General features: G+C 38.3%; 1 protein-coding gene across 2 annotated transcripts in view; it reads left to right on the forward strand.

Moving 5' to 3' along the window:
• Positions 1-20,957, forward strand: part of AFMID (arylformamidase) — a 138,296-nt gene that overhangs the window by 39,626 nt on the left and 77,713 nt on the right. For both annotated transcript variants that reach the window (XM_053706181.1, XM_053706174.1), the window contains exons 10-11: positions 9,093-9,197; positions 12,678-12,750. In XM_053706181.1, the coding sequence (XP_053562156.1) occupies positions 9,093-9,197; positions 12,678-12,704 (132 nt within the window). In that variant the 3' untranslated portion in view covers positions 12,705-12,750. The remainder of the gene's footprint in view (positions 1-9,092; positions 9,198-12,677; positions 12,751-20,957) is intronic.

Below are 20,957 nucleotides of genomic sequence, written 5' to 3' on the forward strand. Positions count from 1 at the left end.
AAGCGGGGGGTCCTCCTTTAAAGTTCCGAAAGAAACGAAAATTATTCTGTTTACCCCTCATTTTAACCGACCTATCCTGAGGTAGGGCATGGCCCTAACCTCCTGTAATATCAGAAATTATCTCCTTCAATTCTGGCCCAAAAAGGGTCTTACCTTTAAAGGGAATAGCTAAAAGCTTATGTTTTGATGACACATCAGCAGACCAAGATTTGAGCCACAATGCTCTACGTGCTACAATAGCAAATCCTGCATTTTTTGCCGCTAATTTAGCAATTTGAAAAGCGGCATCAGTAATAAAAGAATTAGCTAGCTTAAGATCCTTAATTCTATCTAGAATGTCATCTAATGGAGTCTCAGCCTTAAGAGACTCTTCTAGAGCCTCAAACCAAAAAGCTGCTGCAGTAGTTACTGGAACAATGCAAGCCGTAGGTTGTAAAAGAAATCCCTGATTAACAAATAATTTCTTTAGTAGACCCTCTAATTTCTTATCCATAGGATCCTTGAAAGCACAACTATCCTCAATGGGTATAGTAGTACGCTTAGCTAGGGAAGATATAGCTCCCTCTACCTTAGGGACCATTTGCCATGAGTCCCGAATGGTATCTGATATAGGAAACATTTTAAAATTAGGAGAGGGAGAAAACTGTATACCTGGTCTATCCCATTCCTTACTAATAATTTCCGAAATTCTCTTAGGAACCGGAAAAACATCAGTGTAAGTAGGAACTTCCAAATATTTATCCATTTTACACAATTTCTCTGGAGGAATCACAATAGGATCACAATCATCCAGAGTCGCTAAAACCTCCCTAAGCAACAGGCGGAGGTGTTCAAGCTTAAATTTAAATGACATAGCATCCGAATCTGTCTGAGGCAAAACATTCCCTGAATCAGAAATTTCACCCTCAGACAGTAATTCCCTGATCCCCAACTCAGAGCACTGTGAGGGAACATCGGAAATAGCTAATAAAGCATCAGAGGATTCAGTATTTACATTAATACTTGACCTACTGCGTTTACCCTGCAACACTGGTAATTTAGACAATACCTCTGTAAGGTTAGTTGACATAACTGCAGCCATCTCCTGCAGAGTAAAGGAATTAGACGCACTAGAAGTACTAGGCGTCGCTTGTGTGGGCATAAAAGGTTGTGACACTTGGGGAGAATTAGATGGCATATCCTGATTCTCTTCAGACTGAGAATCATCCATAGGCACACTTACTTTATTTAAAATATGCTTTTTACATTGTAAAGCCCTTTCAGTACAAAAGTTACACAATGTTAGAGGGGGTTGCACAATAGCTTTTAAACACATAGAACAATGAGAAACCTCAATGTCAGACATGTTGAACAGACTAGTAATACCACATAAGTCGTTTAAACACTTATTTATAGCATAAAATAAACATTAGAAAAAATGTGTACTGTGCCTTTAAGAAAAGAAAAAGTGAACAATGTTTCCAAAATGCACAAAAAACGTTAAATTATTCCCAAATTTAACTTAGTATCGTTGGTTAATCCAAAAATTACTGCACCCAGAAGCAAGGGCAGAAATAAGGCTTTAGAAGTACTTATATCAACATGTAGTCAAAAGATAAAAATACACTCTGCACCTCGCCACAGCTCTGCTGTGGCGCCTACCTGCCCCCAGGGTACTTCAAATCAAGTTTCCAACCCTTCATACCAGCTACATAGTCCAGGAGCCACCGAGTTACTGTTTGCTACTGCTAAGCCTGAAGAAATTGCGCCAAAATAGGCTCCGCCCCTTAAGGTCAAAAGTCAGAGTAGGCCCAAACAACACCGCATGGAAATGCAGTTTTGCACTAAAGTAAAAATACACACACAATATAACCCTTGAGCATAAAACCAATAAGTGTTAAGTGCCAAAAATAAAAAACATAGTTTTTTATATGGTCTCCCATGTCACATAATGCCCAAATATCAACTAATGATAAATATAAAATTGGGACTCCAGTAACACCCCTCTTATTAAAATAGGTTTTACTGCTTACCCCATTCCCATACAGGGAAATAATGCCAGCCAGTTCTGATACACCAAGTCTCCTCAGAAAAAAAATGCTGCACATACCTTAATGCTGTTTGTAGCATGAAACCGGTCTCCACACTGAAGATGTCTCATGGTTACCTTCAGAAGTCTTGTGGGAACCAGCGTGGATCTTAGTTACAAATGCTAAGATCATCAAACCTCAGGGCAGAAATCTTCTTTCATATTCCCCTGAGGAAAATAGTACGCACCGGTACCATTTCAAATAAAAAACTTCTTGATTGAAGAAACTAAAACTAACAACTCACTTTACCATGTCTTCCTAGTATAACACAGGCAAAGAGAATGACTGGGGGTGGAGGGGAAGGGGAGGGGCTATATATACAGCTCTGCTGTGGTGCTCTTTGCCACTTCCTGTTAGCAGGAGGTTAATATCCCACAAGTAAGGATGAAATCCGTGGACTCGTCATATCTTTGTAAAAGAAAAATGTGTTTTTTTAAATTGTATTTACTAAGAGGGTGGTAATTAGTTAGAGGGGGGAGGGTTAGAGAGCTTTTTGGGAGGAATCAGGGAGGTGGGAAGGTAAGTTGATAATCCTACACTGAAGAACATAATTATAATTAAAAAATGTTTGTTTGTTTTTTTAAAAAAAGTCTAATACTGCAGACTGTCTGCCAGTACTTAAGATGGGGGTGGGGGAGGGAAGAGAGCTGTTTGAGAGCTATCAGGGAGGGACCAGGGGGTGGGAAGTGTCAGGTGGGAGGCTGATCTCTACACTAAAGCTAAAATTACAATCTACCTTACAATCTACCTAATTAACTCCTTCACTGCTGGAAATAATAAAAGTGTGGTGCGCAGCTGCAATTTGTGGCCTTCTAATTACCAAAAAGCAATGGCAAAGCCATATATGTCTGCTGTTTCTGAACTAAGGGGATCCCAGAGAAGTTTTTACAACCAATTGTCTTATGACTTTAGTAGTTGTGTATAAATAATTTCGGTGAAAAAGTTAACGTTTTTTTTTTTTTTTTTTTGATCGCATCTGTGAAATGGTGGCATGAAATATACAAAAAATGGGCCTAGATCAATACTTTGGGTTGTCCACTAAAAAAAATATATAGTTCTGAGTAAATATTTGAGCAAATAAAAGAAAAAAGGCTCTATTTCTGTTTAAATGTAGTGATGGCAAAAATGCTCTGGTCTTTTAGGGAAGTTTTAGTCTGAAATGCCCGGTCCTTAAGGGGTTAAATACCTTTAAAGCATGTATGTTGTATGTAAATAATTTGTAATAAAGTGCTTAAAGGGACATTATACACTCATTTTTTTATGCATAAATGTTTTGTAGACGATATATCCCATAACGTTTTTTTTTTTTTTTTAAATGTATAGTTTTGCTTATTTTTAAATAACATTGCTCTGATTTTCAAACTCCTAACCAAGCCCCAAAGTTTTATGAGAATACTGACAGGTGTCACAGAAACCTACTCCAGCTTGCTCCTATTTGTGTAAAGGGTCTTTTCATATGCAAAAGAAGGTGGAGCGGGGGAGTTCTTATTTCCCACTTACAGTGGGCTTTCCAGATACTTTTTCAATAGAGCTAAACTGAGAGCTTCTAAGTAAGTTTTTAAACAGTTTTATACTGGATTTTTATATCAGTATCTGTGCATCTTATGCTTTATAGTAGTGTCTATTACATGCAGTTATATGAAAATGAGTGTATACTGTCCCTTTAATTGTTTTTATATATGTATGTGTGTGTGTGTGTGTGTTTCTTTAAGAGCTATTGACAGTGGCAAATTGCAAATTTTTGTTAGGAATAGGGCCAGTAAACCATGTGAAGCCTGCTTAGATCCCACCCATGCTAGATTTCCTCTGGGATGAGTAAGAAAAGGAGTTAGTAGTAGCTTAGCCGATAGTGATTTGCAGAAAAGATGGTCTGTTTTTCCCCAAGTCCAGAAATGTAAGTATTTTACAATAAGATATTTGATGTTTAAATTGGGCAAGGTCAATTGAAAACTTGTCTGCAGTTCAGTCCCTGAAGGCTATTTTGTACGCTGTCATGCCATGACAGGTGATCTGTTATGGCTTATGCTAGTCATGCTGAGAGCAGGCAAACCTCCAAAGGCGTGACTTCTCAAATGATCAGTTATATCTCTATGTCTTAAAGTGACAGCATAGTATGTCCTTCCTAGTTACATTGACGTGGGTGTGTGTGTCTCAATTTTCTGAATTCAAATTAAATAATAATTAAAAAAAACACAACCAGATTTATAACAATTACATCAATGTAAGGATTAGCTGTCACCTTTCTCAGAACATTGATTTCCTGAGAACATTGATAGTGATTGAAGGAAGGAGACAGATGATTCCCCCGAAACTGCAAAATACTGATGTAAATTTCATGTTCATTTTAGGACCAGTAGTGCATTGTCAGTACAGAGCTTACTTTAACTATATGTTTAAGTCCTTTGTGGGGTTTAAACATAATTCTGTGCAAGCAATAGTGCAATATGCCCCTTTAATTTCTCCTCTTCTGTAAGCATGCTAAATATTATTCTAGTTTTATGTCCCTTTAAAGGGACACTGAACCCAAATTTTTTCTTTTGTGATTCAGATAGAGAATTAAATTTTAAGCAACTTTCTAATTTACTCCTATTATCATATTTTCTTCATTCTCTTGGTATATTTATTTGAAATGCAAGAATGTAAGTTTAGATGCCGGCCCATTTTTGGTGAACAACCTGGGTTGTTCTTGCTGATTGGTGGATACATTTATCCACCAATAAAAAAGTGCTGTCCAGAGTTCTGAAGAAAAATAAAAGCTTAGGTGCGCGATCGATATATACGGCGCAGGCGTGGAAACCTGCACCGCCCGTAGTTTCAGCTCGTAACTCGAGCTATCCCATATACGGCGCCGTCAGATGCTAAAGTGCCGTAAGTCTGACAAACTAGCGATGTCCAGAAATCTGCGTAAGTACAAATTTCTGGAGTCGCCAGTGACTTACGGCAATTTAGAAACTGCCGCCGCCTACAAAAACTGACTAAAATATAAAATCTCCCGTAACTGTCTAACACGCCTCCCAAACATAGCCCGACATGTATACCCCTCTATCCGCAATCCCCCCTCTCACTCCTAACAATAAATATATTAACTCCTAAACCGCCACTCCCGGACCCCGCCGCCAGCTACATTATCTATATTACCCCCTAATATGATCCCCCTACACTGCCGCCACCTATTTTAACTATATTACCCCCTAATGTGAGCCCCCTACCCGCTGCCACCTACATTAACTATATTACCCCCTAATATGATCCCCCTACACCGCCGCCACCTATTTTAACTATATTAACCCCTAATGTGAGCCCCCTACCCCACCGCCACCTATATTAACTATATTACCCCCTAATCTGACCCCCTTCACCCTGCCGCCACCTATATTAAATGTAATAAGTCCTAATCTAATCCCCTTACACCGACGCCACCTACATTAACTATATTACCCCCTAATCTGACCTCCTTACACCGCCGCCACCTATATTAAATGTATTAACCCCTAATCTAATCCCCCTACACCGCCGCCACCTATATTAAATGTATTAACCCCTAATCTAATCCCCCTACACCGCCACCTATAATAAATGTATTACCCCCTAAAATACTAAAATGTCCCTACCCTAAACTAAATTACAAATAGCCCTGAAAAGGGCCTTTTGCGGGGCATTGTCCCAAAGTAATCAGCTCTTTTACCTGTAATCTAATCCCCCTACACCGCCGCCACCTATATTAAATGTATTAACCCCTAATCTAATCCCCCTACACCGCCGCAACCTATATTAAATATATTGACCCCTAATCTGACCCCCCTACACCGCTGCCACCTATATTAACTATATTAACCCTAATTATATTAGGGTTAATATAGTTATTATATTACATATATTAACCCTATCTAACTCTTAACACCCCTAACTTAATTATTATTAAAATAAATCTAAATAATATTAATAATATTAACTAAATTATTCCTATTTAAAACTAAATACTTACCTATAAAATAAACCCTAAGATAGCTACAATATAATTAATAATTACATTGTAGCTATTTTAGGGTTTACATTTTAAGGGCTGGTAATAGAACTGATTACTTTTTGTAATTTAGTTTAGGGTAGGGACATTTTTTTATTTTGGGGGGCTTTGTTAGCTGTAATTATCTTAAAATTCTTGTAATCTATTTTTATTTTTTTGTAATTTAGTGGGGTTTTTTTGTAATTTAGTTTAGTGTATTTAATTATATTTTAGTTTAGATAATTGTAGTTTATTTAATTAATTTATTGATAGTGTAGGTGTATTTGTAACTTAGGTTAGGATTTATTTTACAGGTAAATTGGTAATTATTTTAACTAGGTAGCTATTAAATAGTTATTAACTATTTAATAGCTATTGTACCTAGTTAAAATAAATACCAAGTTACCTGTAAAATAAATATAAACCCTAAAATAGCTACAATGTAATTATTAATTATATTGTAGCTATCTTAAGGTTTATTTTATAGGTAAGTATTTAGTTTTAAATAGGAATATTTTAGTTAATAAGATTAATATTATTTAGATTTATTGCAATAATAATTAAGTTAGGGGTGTTAGGGTTAGATAGGGTTAATATAGTTAATATATATAATATAATAACTATATTAATTATTAACTATATTAATAATATATATAATATAATAACTATATTAACTATATTAACCCTAATATAATTAGGGTTAATATAGTTAATATAGGTGGCGGTGTAGGGGGTCAGATTAGGGGTTAATATATCTAATATAGGTGGTGGCGGTGTAGGGGGGTCAGATTACAGGTAAAAGAGCTGATTACTTTGTGACAATGCCCCGCAAAAAGCCCTTTTAAGGGCTGGTAATAGAGCAGGTTACTTTGGGGCAATGCCCCGCAAAAGGCCCTTTTAAGGGCTGGTAATAGAGCTGGTTACTTTGGGGCAATGCCCTGCAAAAGGCCCTTTTAAGGGCTGGTAATAGAGCTGGTTACTTTGGGGCAATGCCCTGCAAAAGGCCCTTTTAAGGGCTGGTAATAGAGCTGGTTACTTTGGGGCAATGCCACGCAAAAGTCCCTTTTCAGGGCTATTTGTAATTTAGTTTAGGGTAGGGACATTTTAGTATTTTAGGGGGTAATACATTTATTATAGGTGGCGGCGGTGTAGGGGGATTAGATTACAGGTAAAAGAGCTGATTACTTTGTGACAATGCCCCGCAAAAGGCCCTTTTAAGGGCTGGTAATAGAGCTGGTTACTTTGGGGCAATGCCCCGCAAAAGGCCCTTTTAAGGGCTGGTAATAGAGCTGGTTACTTTGGGGCAATGCCACGCAAAAGGCCCTTTTCAGGGCTTTTTTTAATTTAGTTTAGGGTAGGGACATTTTAGTATTTTAGGGGGTAATACATTTATTATAGGTGGCGGCGGTGTAGGGGGATTAGATTAGGGGGTAATATAGTTAAAATAGGTGGCGGCGGGGTAGGGGGCTCACATTAGGGGGTAATAATTTTAATATAGATGGCGGCGGTGTAGGGGGATTACATTAGGGGTTAATAATTTTAATGTAGTTGGCGGCGGTGTAGGGGGATCACATTAGGGGGTTAGACATTTAATGTAGGTGGCGGCGGGGTCCAGGAGTGGCCGTTTAGGGGTTAAACACTTTATTAGGGATTGCGGCGGGGGATCGCGGTTGACAGGTAGATAGACATTATGCATGCGTTAGGTGTTAGGTTTTATTTTGCAGGTAGTTTAGGGAGTTACGGGGCTCCAATACTCAGCGTAAGGCTTACTACGCCTGCAATTTGTGGCGAGGTAAAAATGGAGTAAGATTTCTCCATTTTCGCCACGTAAGTCCTTACGCTGTATATTGGATACCAAACTGCGCTGGTTTGGTATACCTGTCTATGGGCCAAAAAACTAAGGCCGAAGGCAGAAATATACGACCGTAACTTCTATGTTACACCGTATATGTGATACCAAACCAGCGCAAAATTTGGCGTCGCCGGCTTTTGCGGGCGACGCTGCATATCGGATCGGGCCCTAGATGCCTTCTTTTTCAAATAAAGATAGCAAGAGAACGAAGAAAAATTGATAATGGGAGTAAATTAGAAAGTTGCTTAAAATTGCATGCTCTATCTGAATCACGAAATAAAAAATTTGGGTTCAGTGTCCCTTTAAGCAATGGGCGGCTGAAGAGAAATAAGGGGCTTCTTCCAGGTCTGTTATAGACTACAGGACTGTAAACATATGTACTGTCCAAACTGGTGAGAGTAGTAATTAACTTAAAGGGACAGAACACTGTAAAATTGTTTTTCCATAAATGTATTTTAAATGACTTGTTATACCAACTGCAGAGTATAAAATATTTGAGAAATTGCATTTTCGGGTTTATTTGTGTATCTGAAGTAGCAGGTTTTGTGCTTTGAAACCACAGCCTATTACAATGGGTTGAGCTTCAGGTAATATCAGATCTCATTATGTTATCACTTTTATGTACACAGGCTTGCTTCCTTATCTTATATTTGTCTGGAAAACTAAAGCTCAATACATAGAGAGAACAATGGAAAATGATCATTTTATTACTTAACTATCCTGCATCCCACTGGGAGTGTAATCTCTTCTGCTGGCTGTGTTTACTTAGGCTTGTCAATAGCATATACGCCAGTATCAAAACTTTCAGTATAGGTTGGGAAACTACAAGCTAAATCAGCTATTTCAAATGCTGAAATATGAGTAAAGGAGCTACTTGCAACCAATTTAATACACTCTAGCAGGTGAAATTGATCATTGGGAATAATTTAAAGGGGAGAAAGTTTTTGGGTGAACTGTCCCTTTAAGTAGCCATAACTACAGCCACTACTTTCAGTGAAATATCAGAACTACAGCCCTGGATCTTTTATTTATACATATATCTGACACCTGACACCACTCTCTTGTTTTTGTATTTATTTATTGAACATTATATTTTATTTACATTTAAAGTGTTCTATGTTACTAAAAACAAAAACAACATGTAATCATATTTGTCTCCTATTTACAGAGTCTTCACGCATCAGGAATCAATGTTTCATTTATGCAGATCGATTGCACCGACCACTTTGATGTGATTGAGAAGTTGTCTCAAGAAGACTATGTGCTCACTAAGGTTATTTATCCTGAAATAGCTAATGCCAGTTCTTTCTCACTGATAGTTCTGTTCTAATACCTTTGGATAGGGAGGGCGAACTGAACTTAAAGGGACACTATTGTAAAATGAGTTTCTCCTTAATGTGTTCCTAATGACTTGTTATACATACTTCAGAGTATTAGATGTTTGAGAAATAGGGGCCTATTTATCAAAGTGTCAACCGAAAATACGCCGGAATTCTGCATCGTAATTGTTGCGAGATTGATCCGACCTAGTAATCAAAGCCTCAAGACCGGCAAATGTTGAAATTTGTGATGTAACATACGATCCGGTGGTCTCAATCCGATGCAGATCGATGCTTACATCATTACAGATGTTCCAAATACACATTCGGCACTTTTTCACATTTATCAAACTTCTAACAGGTATGCTCGCGGCTATTCGGACGCAGCGTACCTGGCTTTCAATCCAACACCCTTAAGGCCCTGGATGCCATAGAAATCAATAGGAGTATGAAAGCACTGAAAGCTTATGTTCAATGCTGCAAGAGAATGAAGCATACCCCATTGATTTCTATAAGAATTAGCAAATGAGTACAGCACCTGTTAGTACCTTTTAGTAAGTGTCTGTTCTGTTTGATGCCCGTGGAGAAAGGGTTACTGCCACCCTCACAGCAATGTAAAAGAATAGTATCCACAGCACCAATTTAGGTAAAAGAAAAAACCTTTATTTTCACATTACATGCATGTAATGTGAAAATAAAGGTTTTTTCTTTTACCTAAATTGGTGCTGTGGATACTATTCTTTTCCATTGATTTCTATGGTAGAAAAAAAGTTTACACCTAACACCCTAACAGACCCGAGTCTAAACACCCCTAATCTGCCGCCCCCAACATCGCTGCCACCTATATTATGTTTTTAACCCCTATTCCGCTGCTCCCCGACCCCGCAGCAACATAAATAAAGTTATAACCCCTATCCCGCCGCTCCCCAACACCGCCGCAACCTAAATAAACTTATTAACCCCTAAACCTCTGGCCTCCCACATCACCCCTACTAACTAAACCTTTTAACCCCTAAACCGTCAGCCCCCACATCGCAAAAAAACTAATTAAGCTATTAACCCCTAAACCTAACAACCCCTCAACTTTAACTTAAAATCACAACATGGCAGTCACCAGAGGGTACTACAGCTGAGAGCTATTGAGCGTGGGGAATGTTATTACAAGGAGTAAAGCATTAGCATTTGAGAGGATTTCTGAGTGTGCACTAAACCACTATGCACAGTGTGAGACAGACTTGGCACTTTGTTTGTACAGTGTGTGCCTGAGTCAGACAGCAGATCACTTTCATTTGCAGAGGAGGCAGGACTTACTTAGTAAATGTTTTTATTTCTTTGTGCAATTTCGGATTGTAACTTCAGTGTGGTAGTAGTTGTATGGTGGGCCCAGGGGTCCATAAAAACATTTTTTTTAACAATATGCAGCAGTGTATTTATGATTATTTGACAATGCTGTAGAAATTCTACATTTAAAGCCATGCAGAAATGTTTCCTCCTCGGTACACAAATGGTAGGTGTCCTTTTGGCAGATATGAGTTTTTTTTTTTTATTAATATATATATTTTAATTACATTCCAGTTTACTGCCCCTTTAAGCAAGGACTTTCTAGATGCAAGGAGGCATTTTATCTAAGATTTTTACATCTGCAAAAAATGTTATACTCTCAGACTAAGATTGCTCAGTGTTTGAAATGAGACAGGTTAACTTAATACTGTTCAGTTTACACTACTGACAATTTTGAAATACATACAAACCAGCCTAAATCCTGCATTTAGCCAGATCTAATGGTATGAGACTATACAATTTCCATACTAATGTTGTTAGAATTCACAACCTTAGGAAGAAATTTAAACGAAGTCAGCAAAGCAGCTTTATCCTGATCAGAAAAGGAGACTCACAAGAGAGAGCAGACAATTCAGAAACTCTTCTAGCAGAAGAGATAGCCAAATGGAACAATATTTTCCAAGAAAGCAGTTTAATATCCAAAGAATGCATAGGCTCAAAAGGAGGAGCCTGCAAAACCCTCAAAACCAAATTAAGACTCCAAGAAGGAAAATTAGATTTAATAACAGGCTTGATACGGACCAAAACCTGAACAAAACAGTGATTTGTCCCTTCAAAGTACTTGCAGACAAACCTTTATCCAAACCATCCTGAAGAAACTGTAAAATTCTAGGAATTCTAAAAGAATGCCAAGAGAATTTATGAGAAGAACAACATGAAATATAGGTTTTCCAAACCCGCTAATAAATCTTCCTTGAAACAGACTTACAAGTCTGCAACACAGTATTAATTACGGAGTCAGAGAAACCTCTATGACTAAGCACTAAGCATTCAATTTCAATACCTTCAAATTTAGCGATTTGAGATCATGATGGAAAAACGGCCCTTGAGACAGAAGTTCTGGCCTTAAAGGAAGTGGCCAAGGTTGACAACTGGACATCCGGACAAGATCTGCATACCAAAACCTGTAAGGCCATGCTGGAGCTATCAGAAACACACGCGATTGTTCCATTATGATCTTGGAGATCACCCTTGAAAGAAGAACTAGAGGCGGACAAATAAAAGCAAGTTGGTAAGAACAAGGAGCATCCACCATCTCTGTCTGAGGATCCCTGGACCTGGAAAGGTATCTGGGAAGTTTATTGTTTAACTGGGAAGCCATCAGATCTTTTTCTGGAAGACCCAACATCTGTACAATCTAAAAAAATACATCTGGATGGAGAGTCCACTCCCCCAGATGTAAAGTCTGACGGCTGAGATAATCCGCTTCCCAATTGTCTACACCTGGGATATGAATCACAGAAATTAGACAAGAGTTGGATTCCGCCCAAGAAAGTATCCATGATACTTCTTTCATTGCTAAAGGACTGCAAGTCCCTCCCTGATGTTTGACATATGCCACAGTTGTGATACTGTCTGTCTGAAAGCGAATGAAAAGTTCTCTCTTTAATAGAGGCTAAGCCTGAAGAGCCCTGAAAATATCTTAGTTCTAAGATATTCATTAGTAACCTCGCCTCTAGAGGATTCCAAACCCCTTGTGCTATCAGAGACCCCCAGACATCTCCCCAACCTGAAAGACTTGCATCTGTTGAGACTACAGTCCAGGAAGGACGAACAAAAGAAGCCCCTTGAACAATTCGATGATGGTCTAACCACCAAGTCAGAGAGAGTAGAATGCTGGGATTTAAGAATCAGAGTGGTATATATCAGAAAGTTATATCAGTGTTTTCTGTAGAAAGAGTCAAACCTGAGATAATAAGAGTTATGTGAATGAGAAATGTGCTTCTAATATAGAGGACCAGGATAAGATATACCTTAGCTGTCTATAGTAAGGGTCAGAGATCATAAAATTTGAATGAGTTAATCTCCTTCTTCTTGTGAACCTTATTTACCCCAAGCAATATTTTTTCTCAGTTGACTATTTCTATTCACAGCTAATTGTGGACACAATTATAAACTGATGCAATGCCAGAATTAAGGACACCCAGGAAAACACCAAGAAACAAGGTATGTGGGGGGACAGGAGGCACTGTATATATATAAATATAATATGCAGCATCTTGTGGTGAAATTTAACATTGCACAAGAGATTTATTGTGCAATGCCGCCTGCTCCTGCACAACCAATTGCACAAGAGCAGAGCATGACAATCAACCCGAACAAGCAAGTGTCAGGGTGATTGATCTCAGCACCTCTCAGGTGGCGGAGAGGAAAAATATGTTTGTTCTTCTTTATGGGACAGTCTACACCAGAATTAAACAAATATAGATAATCCCTTTATTACCCATTCCCCAGTTTTGCATAACCAACACGGTTATATTAATTTACTTTTTACCTCTGTATTTACCTTGTATCTAAGCCAATGCAGACTGCCCCCTTATTTCAGTTCTTTTGACAGACTTGCATTTTAGCCAATCAGTGCTGACTCCTAGCTAACTTTACGGCATGAACACAATGTTTTCTATATGGCACACATGAACTAACGCACTCTAGTTGTGAAAAAATGTCAAAATGCATTCACATAAGAGGCGGCCTTCAAGGGTTCAGAAATTAGCATATGAGCCTCCTAGGTTTAGCTTTCAACTAAGAATACCAAGAGAACAAAGCAAAATTAATCATAAAAGTAAATTGGAAAGTTGTTTAAAATTACATGCACTATCTGAATTATGACATTTTATTTTTGACTAGACTGTCCCTTTAATTAATAAGCTAGGGACATTGCACAGGCTCAAGAGCTGCGAATGCAGCTTCATAAGTTCACCCTTTAAGAGGTTTTAGAAGCTGTTAGAAGAGATATACAATTTATTTTTACATGGCTGTTTATGGGGTTTCCAAATGCAATGACATTCCAATCTATTAGAAAACCTGTTTATCAAATGGTTTTTCAGTGACGTCATGTTCATTATACTCAATCAATTCTGTCAGCCTTGACTTCTTGAAAAAATAATTTTGCCCGTTTCAATTGCACAACTTGGCTGTATGTTTATTTATTACATTCATTTGAAATCACATAGATCTGGGAAGTATCCATATCATGTCTAGACAGCATCCAAACAAGGCAAACAAAAAAAAACAAAAAAAATTACATATATCAGATATAAAGCATATATCTCGTAGAGAAAATAAAGTAACATTTCAGAGAAACCCCTTATATATCTGTGGTAATATTAACTAACATCATATACCTCTGAGTTTAACGAGAGAAGAGCAGAAAAGAAGAGAAAAAAGAGAAAAAAAAAAAAAAAAGAAAAAAAGGGAAAATAGAGGGAGGCTCTTCTAAAATCCCTTCATCAGTGTTATCATTCAAGATCTATTCAATTTTAGTTTAAAAAAATAACTTCTTCTAACTTTGAATACACATTAGGTCATTGAACTCAATTACTAATCTAAATAAATCAAAATAAATCTACTCTCTGGAGACTTAAAAACTGGCTCTAATACCTCCAAGCACTAGGCTACCTAGGATATCTGAATCTAAGATCAGCAAATTTTGTCTCTATATGTGCCTATTTCCGGGAACCCCTAACGGTACTTATTAGGGGGAGCCTTTGCCTGCGTGAAGTCTATTAAGTGTTCCTCAACAAGACTTAATCCTAATACGATAAATCACTAAGTAGCATTAGCCCTCTGACCGTCTAAGGTTTAGCCCCAGAAGAGGACAGCAAGTGGTAAGCGGTGGGGAGGAAGAGGGGAGAGGAGAAAAAAAAAAAGGGGGGGGGAATGGGGAAAGGGGAGGGATATATTACCCCTTCTCCGTCTTATACAGGACCTCTCAGATCTGTGGCTCTGAGAACCAGGACCTTGGGAGATTTCCCTTGTCAATTTGTTGTTGTATCCACGTGGACCCTTTCCAATAAGATAACAACTGACTCTGTGTTCCCGTGGAGAGGGAGCTAATAAATTTCTTCCATTTATTAAAGAACCTGGGTAACTGTTTAGAATTAATATCTCTTATATTATATTGCTCAAATACCATCTGGTGTTGTACTTCTTTTATTAAATCTTTAAATCTAGGGGTTTTTCTACCTCTCCAATTTTTAAGAATTAGGTTCCGCCCTATCAAAATAAGTAGGTTAACAAATCTATTGTTAGGAACAGCAGAGGTATATTTACACAGGAAAAAAATTTGTGGTAAGGTCAGTTTGAATCTTGTCCCTATAGATAACAATCTTATTGCCCCAAAAATTTATTTTCTGCCAGACAAGTCCAAAAACAATGAAGCAGATCTGCATTCTCAAAACAGCATTTAGGGCAATTTTGCCTTTCCAGGTTCCATTTTGCCAATCGGGCTGGTGTACAATACACCCTATTTAACAATTTAAGATGTGATTCTTTCCAGCTATGCATAATCGTAGCACCTGATACCAATGTTATACTCTGTAAAGTTATTGTGGTGTCTAAGGCAACCTTATCTCTAACCCACTTATTAGTTATTTCCAAAATATTACGCTTCCCTCCATTTTTCAAGATAGTATTATAGATGCGGGAGATAGTACACACCCCCTCCCGATATTCTCTTAAAATTATTTTTAATTCTTTGCTATCAATTTCTAGTCCTGTGTCCTGTCTTAATTCCTCTATCCAATGTCTAACCTGTAAGTAGGCGAAAAAACTGGACCTAGGGAGATTAAATCGATGAGATAATTGCTCAAATGACTGTAGCCTTAAAATTTTACCTTCACATATCTGAACTACATGGTACACTCCTCTCTCCGACCATGTCTGAAATATAGAGGGGTCTAATCCCGGCAGGAAGCCCGGGTTACCCCGTAGAGGCAAGAACTCTGATTTACGAAAGTCAATTCTTAGTTCACTACATATTTTTTGCCAAGCCTGTACTATATATTTAAATATAGTCATTTGATGTATTATTCCAGGCAGTCTACTTACAGGATGGTGTAAAACTGCCTTTAAACTAAAAGGCTTAATTATTAGTGATTTAATCTCAAAAAAGGAAACCAATTCCCTTTCAGAGATCCAGTCTAACGCAAATTTAGCTAAGGCGGCATAATTATAAAATTTAACGTTAGGACATGCCAAACCGCCATAGGCTTTCGGTAATGATAATTTAAAAAGAGAGATACGTGGTTTCTTTCCTTGCCAAATGAATTGATTGAAGCTCCTCTGGAGAAAGATCAAGTCTCTGTTATATAGTAACAAAGGGAGATTCTGTAAGAAATATAAAAGCTTTGGGAACAAAACCACCTTAATCAGCATAATTCGGGCTGTAATTGATATCGGTAAATTACCCCAATTCTTAAGGTTCATATCCATCCCTCTGATACATGGCTTAAAATTAAGCTCATACCATAAATTAGGGTCTTTGCTCAGTGTAATACCTAGGTATGTAATCTGTGTTGTTTCCTTAAAGGGGTAATTCCCAAAGTCACGGGGTTTATGTATCCACATAATCTCGGATTTCTCATAGTTAATTTTATAGCCTGAAAAGGAACTAAATATATTAAATATCGCAATAAGCTGGGGGATAGAAGTAGTTGTGTTACTAAGGAAAAGCAGTAGATCATCTGCAAATAGTGAAAGGACCAATCTATGCCCTCCAATCTGAATGCCCTGCATTACGTTTCGTAAATAAATTGCCAATGGTTCAATTGATAGGTTGAACAGAAATGGAGATAGTGGGCAGCCTTGTCGGGTTCCACACCTAAGAACTATCTTATTAGTAGGTTGCCCATTCACTATTATTGAAGAATATGGTTCTCTATAAAGCTGTCTAATAAATTGTTGGAAAATACCCGTTATACCAAAGTTCTCCAACGAAGTGAAGAGATGGTCCCATATGATGGAATCAAACGCTTTTTCAGCATCAATTGTGAGAATAGCGTGATCAGGTTTGGCGTATTGTCTTTTCTTCTCCGTCTTATTCCAATAATAGTCCAATACTAGTTGGACTTTCCGTAGATTTTTAACTGGGTTTCTGCCCATCATAAAACCTGTCTGGTCGGGGTGTATCATAGATCCTAGGGGAGATTTTAATCTATTGGCTAAAATATATGTGAGAATTTTATAGTCCTGATTAAGGAGTGAAATCGGCCTATAAGAAGATGGAAGTTCTGGGTCCTTACCTTTCTTTAGTATTAAGACTATGTTGGATGCCGCAAATAAGGAAGATTGTGGTTTGTTATCTATAAAATATTCATTAAATAGTTTACCCAAAATTGGAGATATATGCTCCGATAGTATTTTATAGAATTCGGCCGGCAAATCATCTGGTCCGGGAACTTTTCCCAATTTTAACTTTTTTATAGTACTAATTATTTCTTCCCCAGATATAGGTTCGTTAAGACGCTGGAGATCTTCTAGTCCGATTTGGGGTAGATTTATTCTTTGCCAGAACTGCTCCTTATTTACCATATTAACCTGTTTGGTTGCATAAAGCTGTTGAAAGGTTTGAAAAAAGGCTTCCCTTATTTCTACAGAGTCAGTCACTCTATTGTTCCCAATTTTCAGTGCAGAGATAAAATTCTTTTGTTGTCTAATCTTAATGATTCTCGCAATATACTTAGCCGAAACACCCTGTATCCCTGAATAAAAGGCCTTAAATTTTTGTTCTTCTGCATTTGATTGTTGTTTTAAGAAGAGATCATATACCGATTTATTATTTTTATATTTAGTCCATAGATTGATAGAGGGATTGCTAAGATATTTACAGTAGCTATTTCTCAATGTATTGGAAAGTTGCTCCTCTCTCTTGGCCCGGATCGCCTTAGTTCTTACTAAATACGCTTTAATCTCACCTCTGAAGACAGCCTTTGCTGTCTCCCAGAATATTTCTGGCCTATCTAGATAATTTACATTATCAGCCTGGAATAGATTCCATCTATTCTGCATCCATTTTCTGAAACTGACATTATTAACCAAATACTGCGGGAAGAATAACCTATTATTGCCTGCTAGAGGTTTATCAGTCAAGCTTATCTCTAATGAGATAATAGCGTGATCTGAGATCACAATATCCTGAATTGCAGACCCAATTTTCATTTTTACCATATGTTTCGCGATTAAAAAATAGTCAATTCGGGAGAAGGAAGAATGTACACTTGACACACATGTGTATTCTTGTTGATCTGGGTTTTGTGTCCGCCAAATATCTTGCAAAGCCAATTTTTGACAAAATTTTTGTAAGATTACCGCTTCCCTAGCTTTTCTAGGGGTAAATCTGGGCTTTGATCTGTCCAAACTATGTGAGAAAGCCATATTAAAGTCGCCAGCAACCACTATATTCTTCCCAATATGTAAAAACAATTTTAAACTAATGTCCTCCCAGAAATCTCTATCTATCGCGTTAGGTCCATATACATTACATAGTACAAAGATACAGTTGTTAATTTCTATCTCAAGAATTTGAAATCTCCCGTTAATATCGTTAAGGACTGAAATGATGTTGTAACTCAACTGCTTATTTATTAAGATAGCTAAGCCTCTTTTGGTCTTATCATAGGGGGTGTACACTACCTCCCCCACCCACTTACTTTTAAGTTTTATGGCCTCCTTGGGCCGAAGGTGGGTCTCCTGTATAAAAACTAAATCAGGTTTCTGTTTCCCAAGATGTCTAATTAGCAGTTTCCTTTTAATCGGAGATGAGATCCCTCCAATATTCCAAGAGAGAAAGTTAAGGTTAACCATTTAAGTTATTATTAGGGGGGGCAAAACAAAAAAAAAAAAAAACAAAAGGACTAAGAAACAGAGGAGGGGGGGAGAAGAAAAAAAAAAAAAAGGGGGGGGAGGGGAAAACAAAAACTTGTAAAAAAAACCCTCCTCTCTCCCCCTCGCCCCATGGCCACTCCACTCTCCTTCCCTTATCTATCTCATTCCTACTCCAACGGGAGAAAGAACAGGGCAGGAGGATAAAAATCCAAAAATTCATCTTATTGGTCACAAGTTTATTCAAACAATGCATTCCCCTGTCCAGTCAATTTTATACTACCCCTAGGCTCTGACAGTATAATTTAATTTGTTCAACTTTTGTAAAAGTATGTGTTTCTCCATCCTTATCTACTACAATCTTTGCTGGGTATACAAGTCTTGCTCTCAGATTGGCTCTGATTAGTTGGGAACAAAATGGGGCCATTTCCCTACGTTTGTTTTGAGTCTCGTATGAGAAATCCTGAAACAATAATAATTTATTGGACCCCACCATGATATTATTATTTTTGCAATACAATCTAAGTATGTGAAACTTGTCCTGGAAGTTTAGGAATTTAATAATTACTACCCTAGGTTTAATAGGGCCATCTACATTCCTTCTGGGTGCTCCTATTCTGTGGGCTCTCTCTATGGGTAACCTTACATTCTCAACAGTACTCCCTACCAGCTTAGGAAGCTGAATAGATGCAAAATTTATCAAGTCATGGTATTCTGCCGTTTCTGGTAGGCCAACAACCCTCAGGTTGTTGCGCCTAGACCTGTCTTCAAGTTCCTCAATTTTGGATTGTATGAGGTTAAGTTTACTATCATGTGAATTAATCATCTGATCTTGTGCTATTGATCTATCTTCCATATCCGACACTCTGGTTTCTAACTCATTCATCCGTGATGTGAATTGTTTAATTTCATTTGTAGCTGCGGCCACTTCTTGTCTTAGAGACTCAAATTGTGGCATAATTAATTCTGAAATTTGCTGTAGTAGGGACGGATTATCTATACAACTTAAGCAGTCTGCTATGTACTTATGGAGAAAGAGAGAGGGAAAAAAAAGAGGAAGAAAGAAAGAAAAAAAAAACAAAACAAAAAAACCAGACCCTTAATATATATAAAACTTAACCAGTTAACTATTTCTTGTCTGTAAAGACAAGTATGCTTAAGAAAAACCTTGTGTACCCACAGCAAAACTGCAGCAGACTTATTATGAAAAGTGTTACATAGCAGAATAAGACCACTCTTTTATGCTTATATTTAAAGTATACAACCCTAGGCGGACAAAAAGCAAATCACATTCAGCATATAAAGTTCTGGTGTTTAAGGTCCACCCTAATGCAGTCTTTATTCTAGAATTTTAAAGTCACTGGGTAGTTTTAATAACTCAGGCCTTATTGAAATGATATATCCTTCCTGCAGCCAGCTATGAGATATTTCCAGGGGGACTTTGCCTTCTGGGGGCCACACTTTCCTACCACCTCACCCCTCCTCGCATCTTAAAGCAATGGTCCTCTTGCGGTTACTTTAGGAAGTCCTGTACAATATCGCTTGATTTTTAGGTTTTGTGCCAGAAAGATATTTGCAGATTAGGCTACTAGCTTACTCATATAACCAGTTATCAGTTTTTAAGCCCTTTGTTTAATCCATACCCTCAGCCCTCAGCTCTTGCCCGCTTAGAGTCCAGTTAACCAATCATAGTGTGGAAAGCATTTGGGCGATCTATGAGGGAATTTTAACCTGTAACCTTCTAGCAACTAGCAGTAGTCAGTCTTCCCCTTTGTCCCTGGTCAATTTGGCTTATATTCCCAGCCTAATGTCCAGCTCTACATTCCAGGGAAACCTATCTTAGGTGACATTAAAGATTTGGGGCACTTAAAACAGTAAGGAGGAAATAAACAGAAAAGGACGAGCCTTGCCCGTAGTACCTGCTTCTTCCGGTACTCCTTCTAATTGGAAGCACAGTACCTCGTTAATGTAAGCCGGTCTCCATCAGGCAGATCCTATTTGGTGCAACCGGGGCCTTTGTACTGCTGTTCCATGGAGGGGGGGGTCATCCAGGAGCGCTATGTGTAAAGGCCGCCGAACACAGACACCTCTGCAACTGCAGCCTTATCCTTAGCCTGCTCCTTCACATTCGCTCCCCTATTGGCACCAGACAAATCAACACCGAACCAGGTGCTATCCTGTATTTTCCAGTAAGTGGGAAACTTGTCAGTCTTGGGCACCTCCAGGCGCGCAGCACAAATCTGTAAAGCCGAGTCCACCGGCTCCGCTCCACCGCCAAACACTGCCACTACAGATGTCACCAAACAGGTAATCAGGGAGATTGTTATCCTTCTTGAAGTGTAACAGAACGCCCCTTGGCATCACAACTCTGCAGCTGAGTCTATCTGCCACCCGGCAGCCGGGCTCTGCTAGTGTATATCCGGGCCAGTATGTGTCAACCGGCCAAGGAATAACGCAGGTAGATTAGATCTCTAGAGCTCAAAAATCCCTGAGCTCGGTGCTAGCGTCCCACGATGCTGCTAGCTCCTCCCTTTCCGGCCGCCCAACCCCGT

Source organism: Bombina bombina, chromosome 1 (genome assembly GCF_027579735.1).
Source record: "Bombina bombina isolate aBomBom1 chromosome 1, aBomBom1.pri, whole genome shotgun sequence".
Taxonomy (NCBI): domain Eukaryota; kingdom Metazoa; phylum Chordata; class Amphibia; order Anura; family Bombinatoridae; genus Bombina; species Bombina bombina.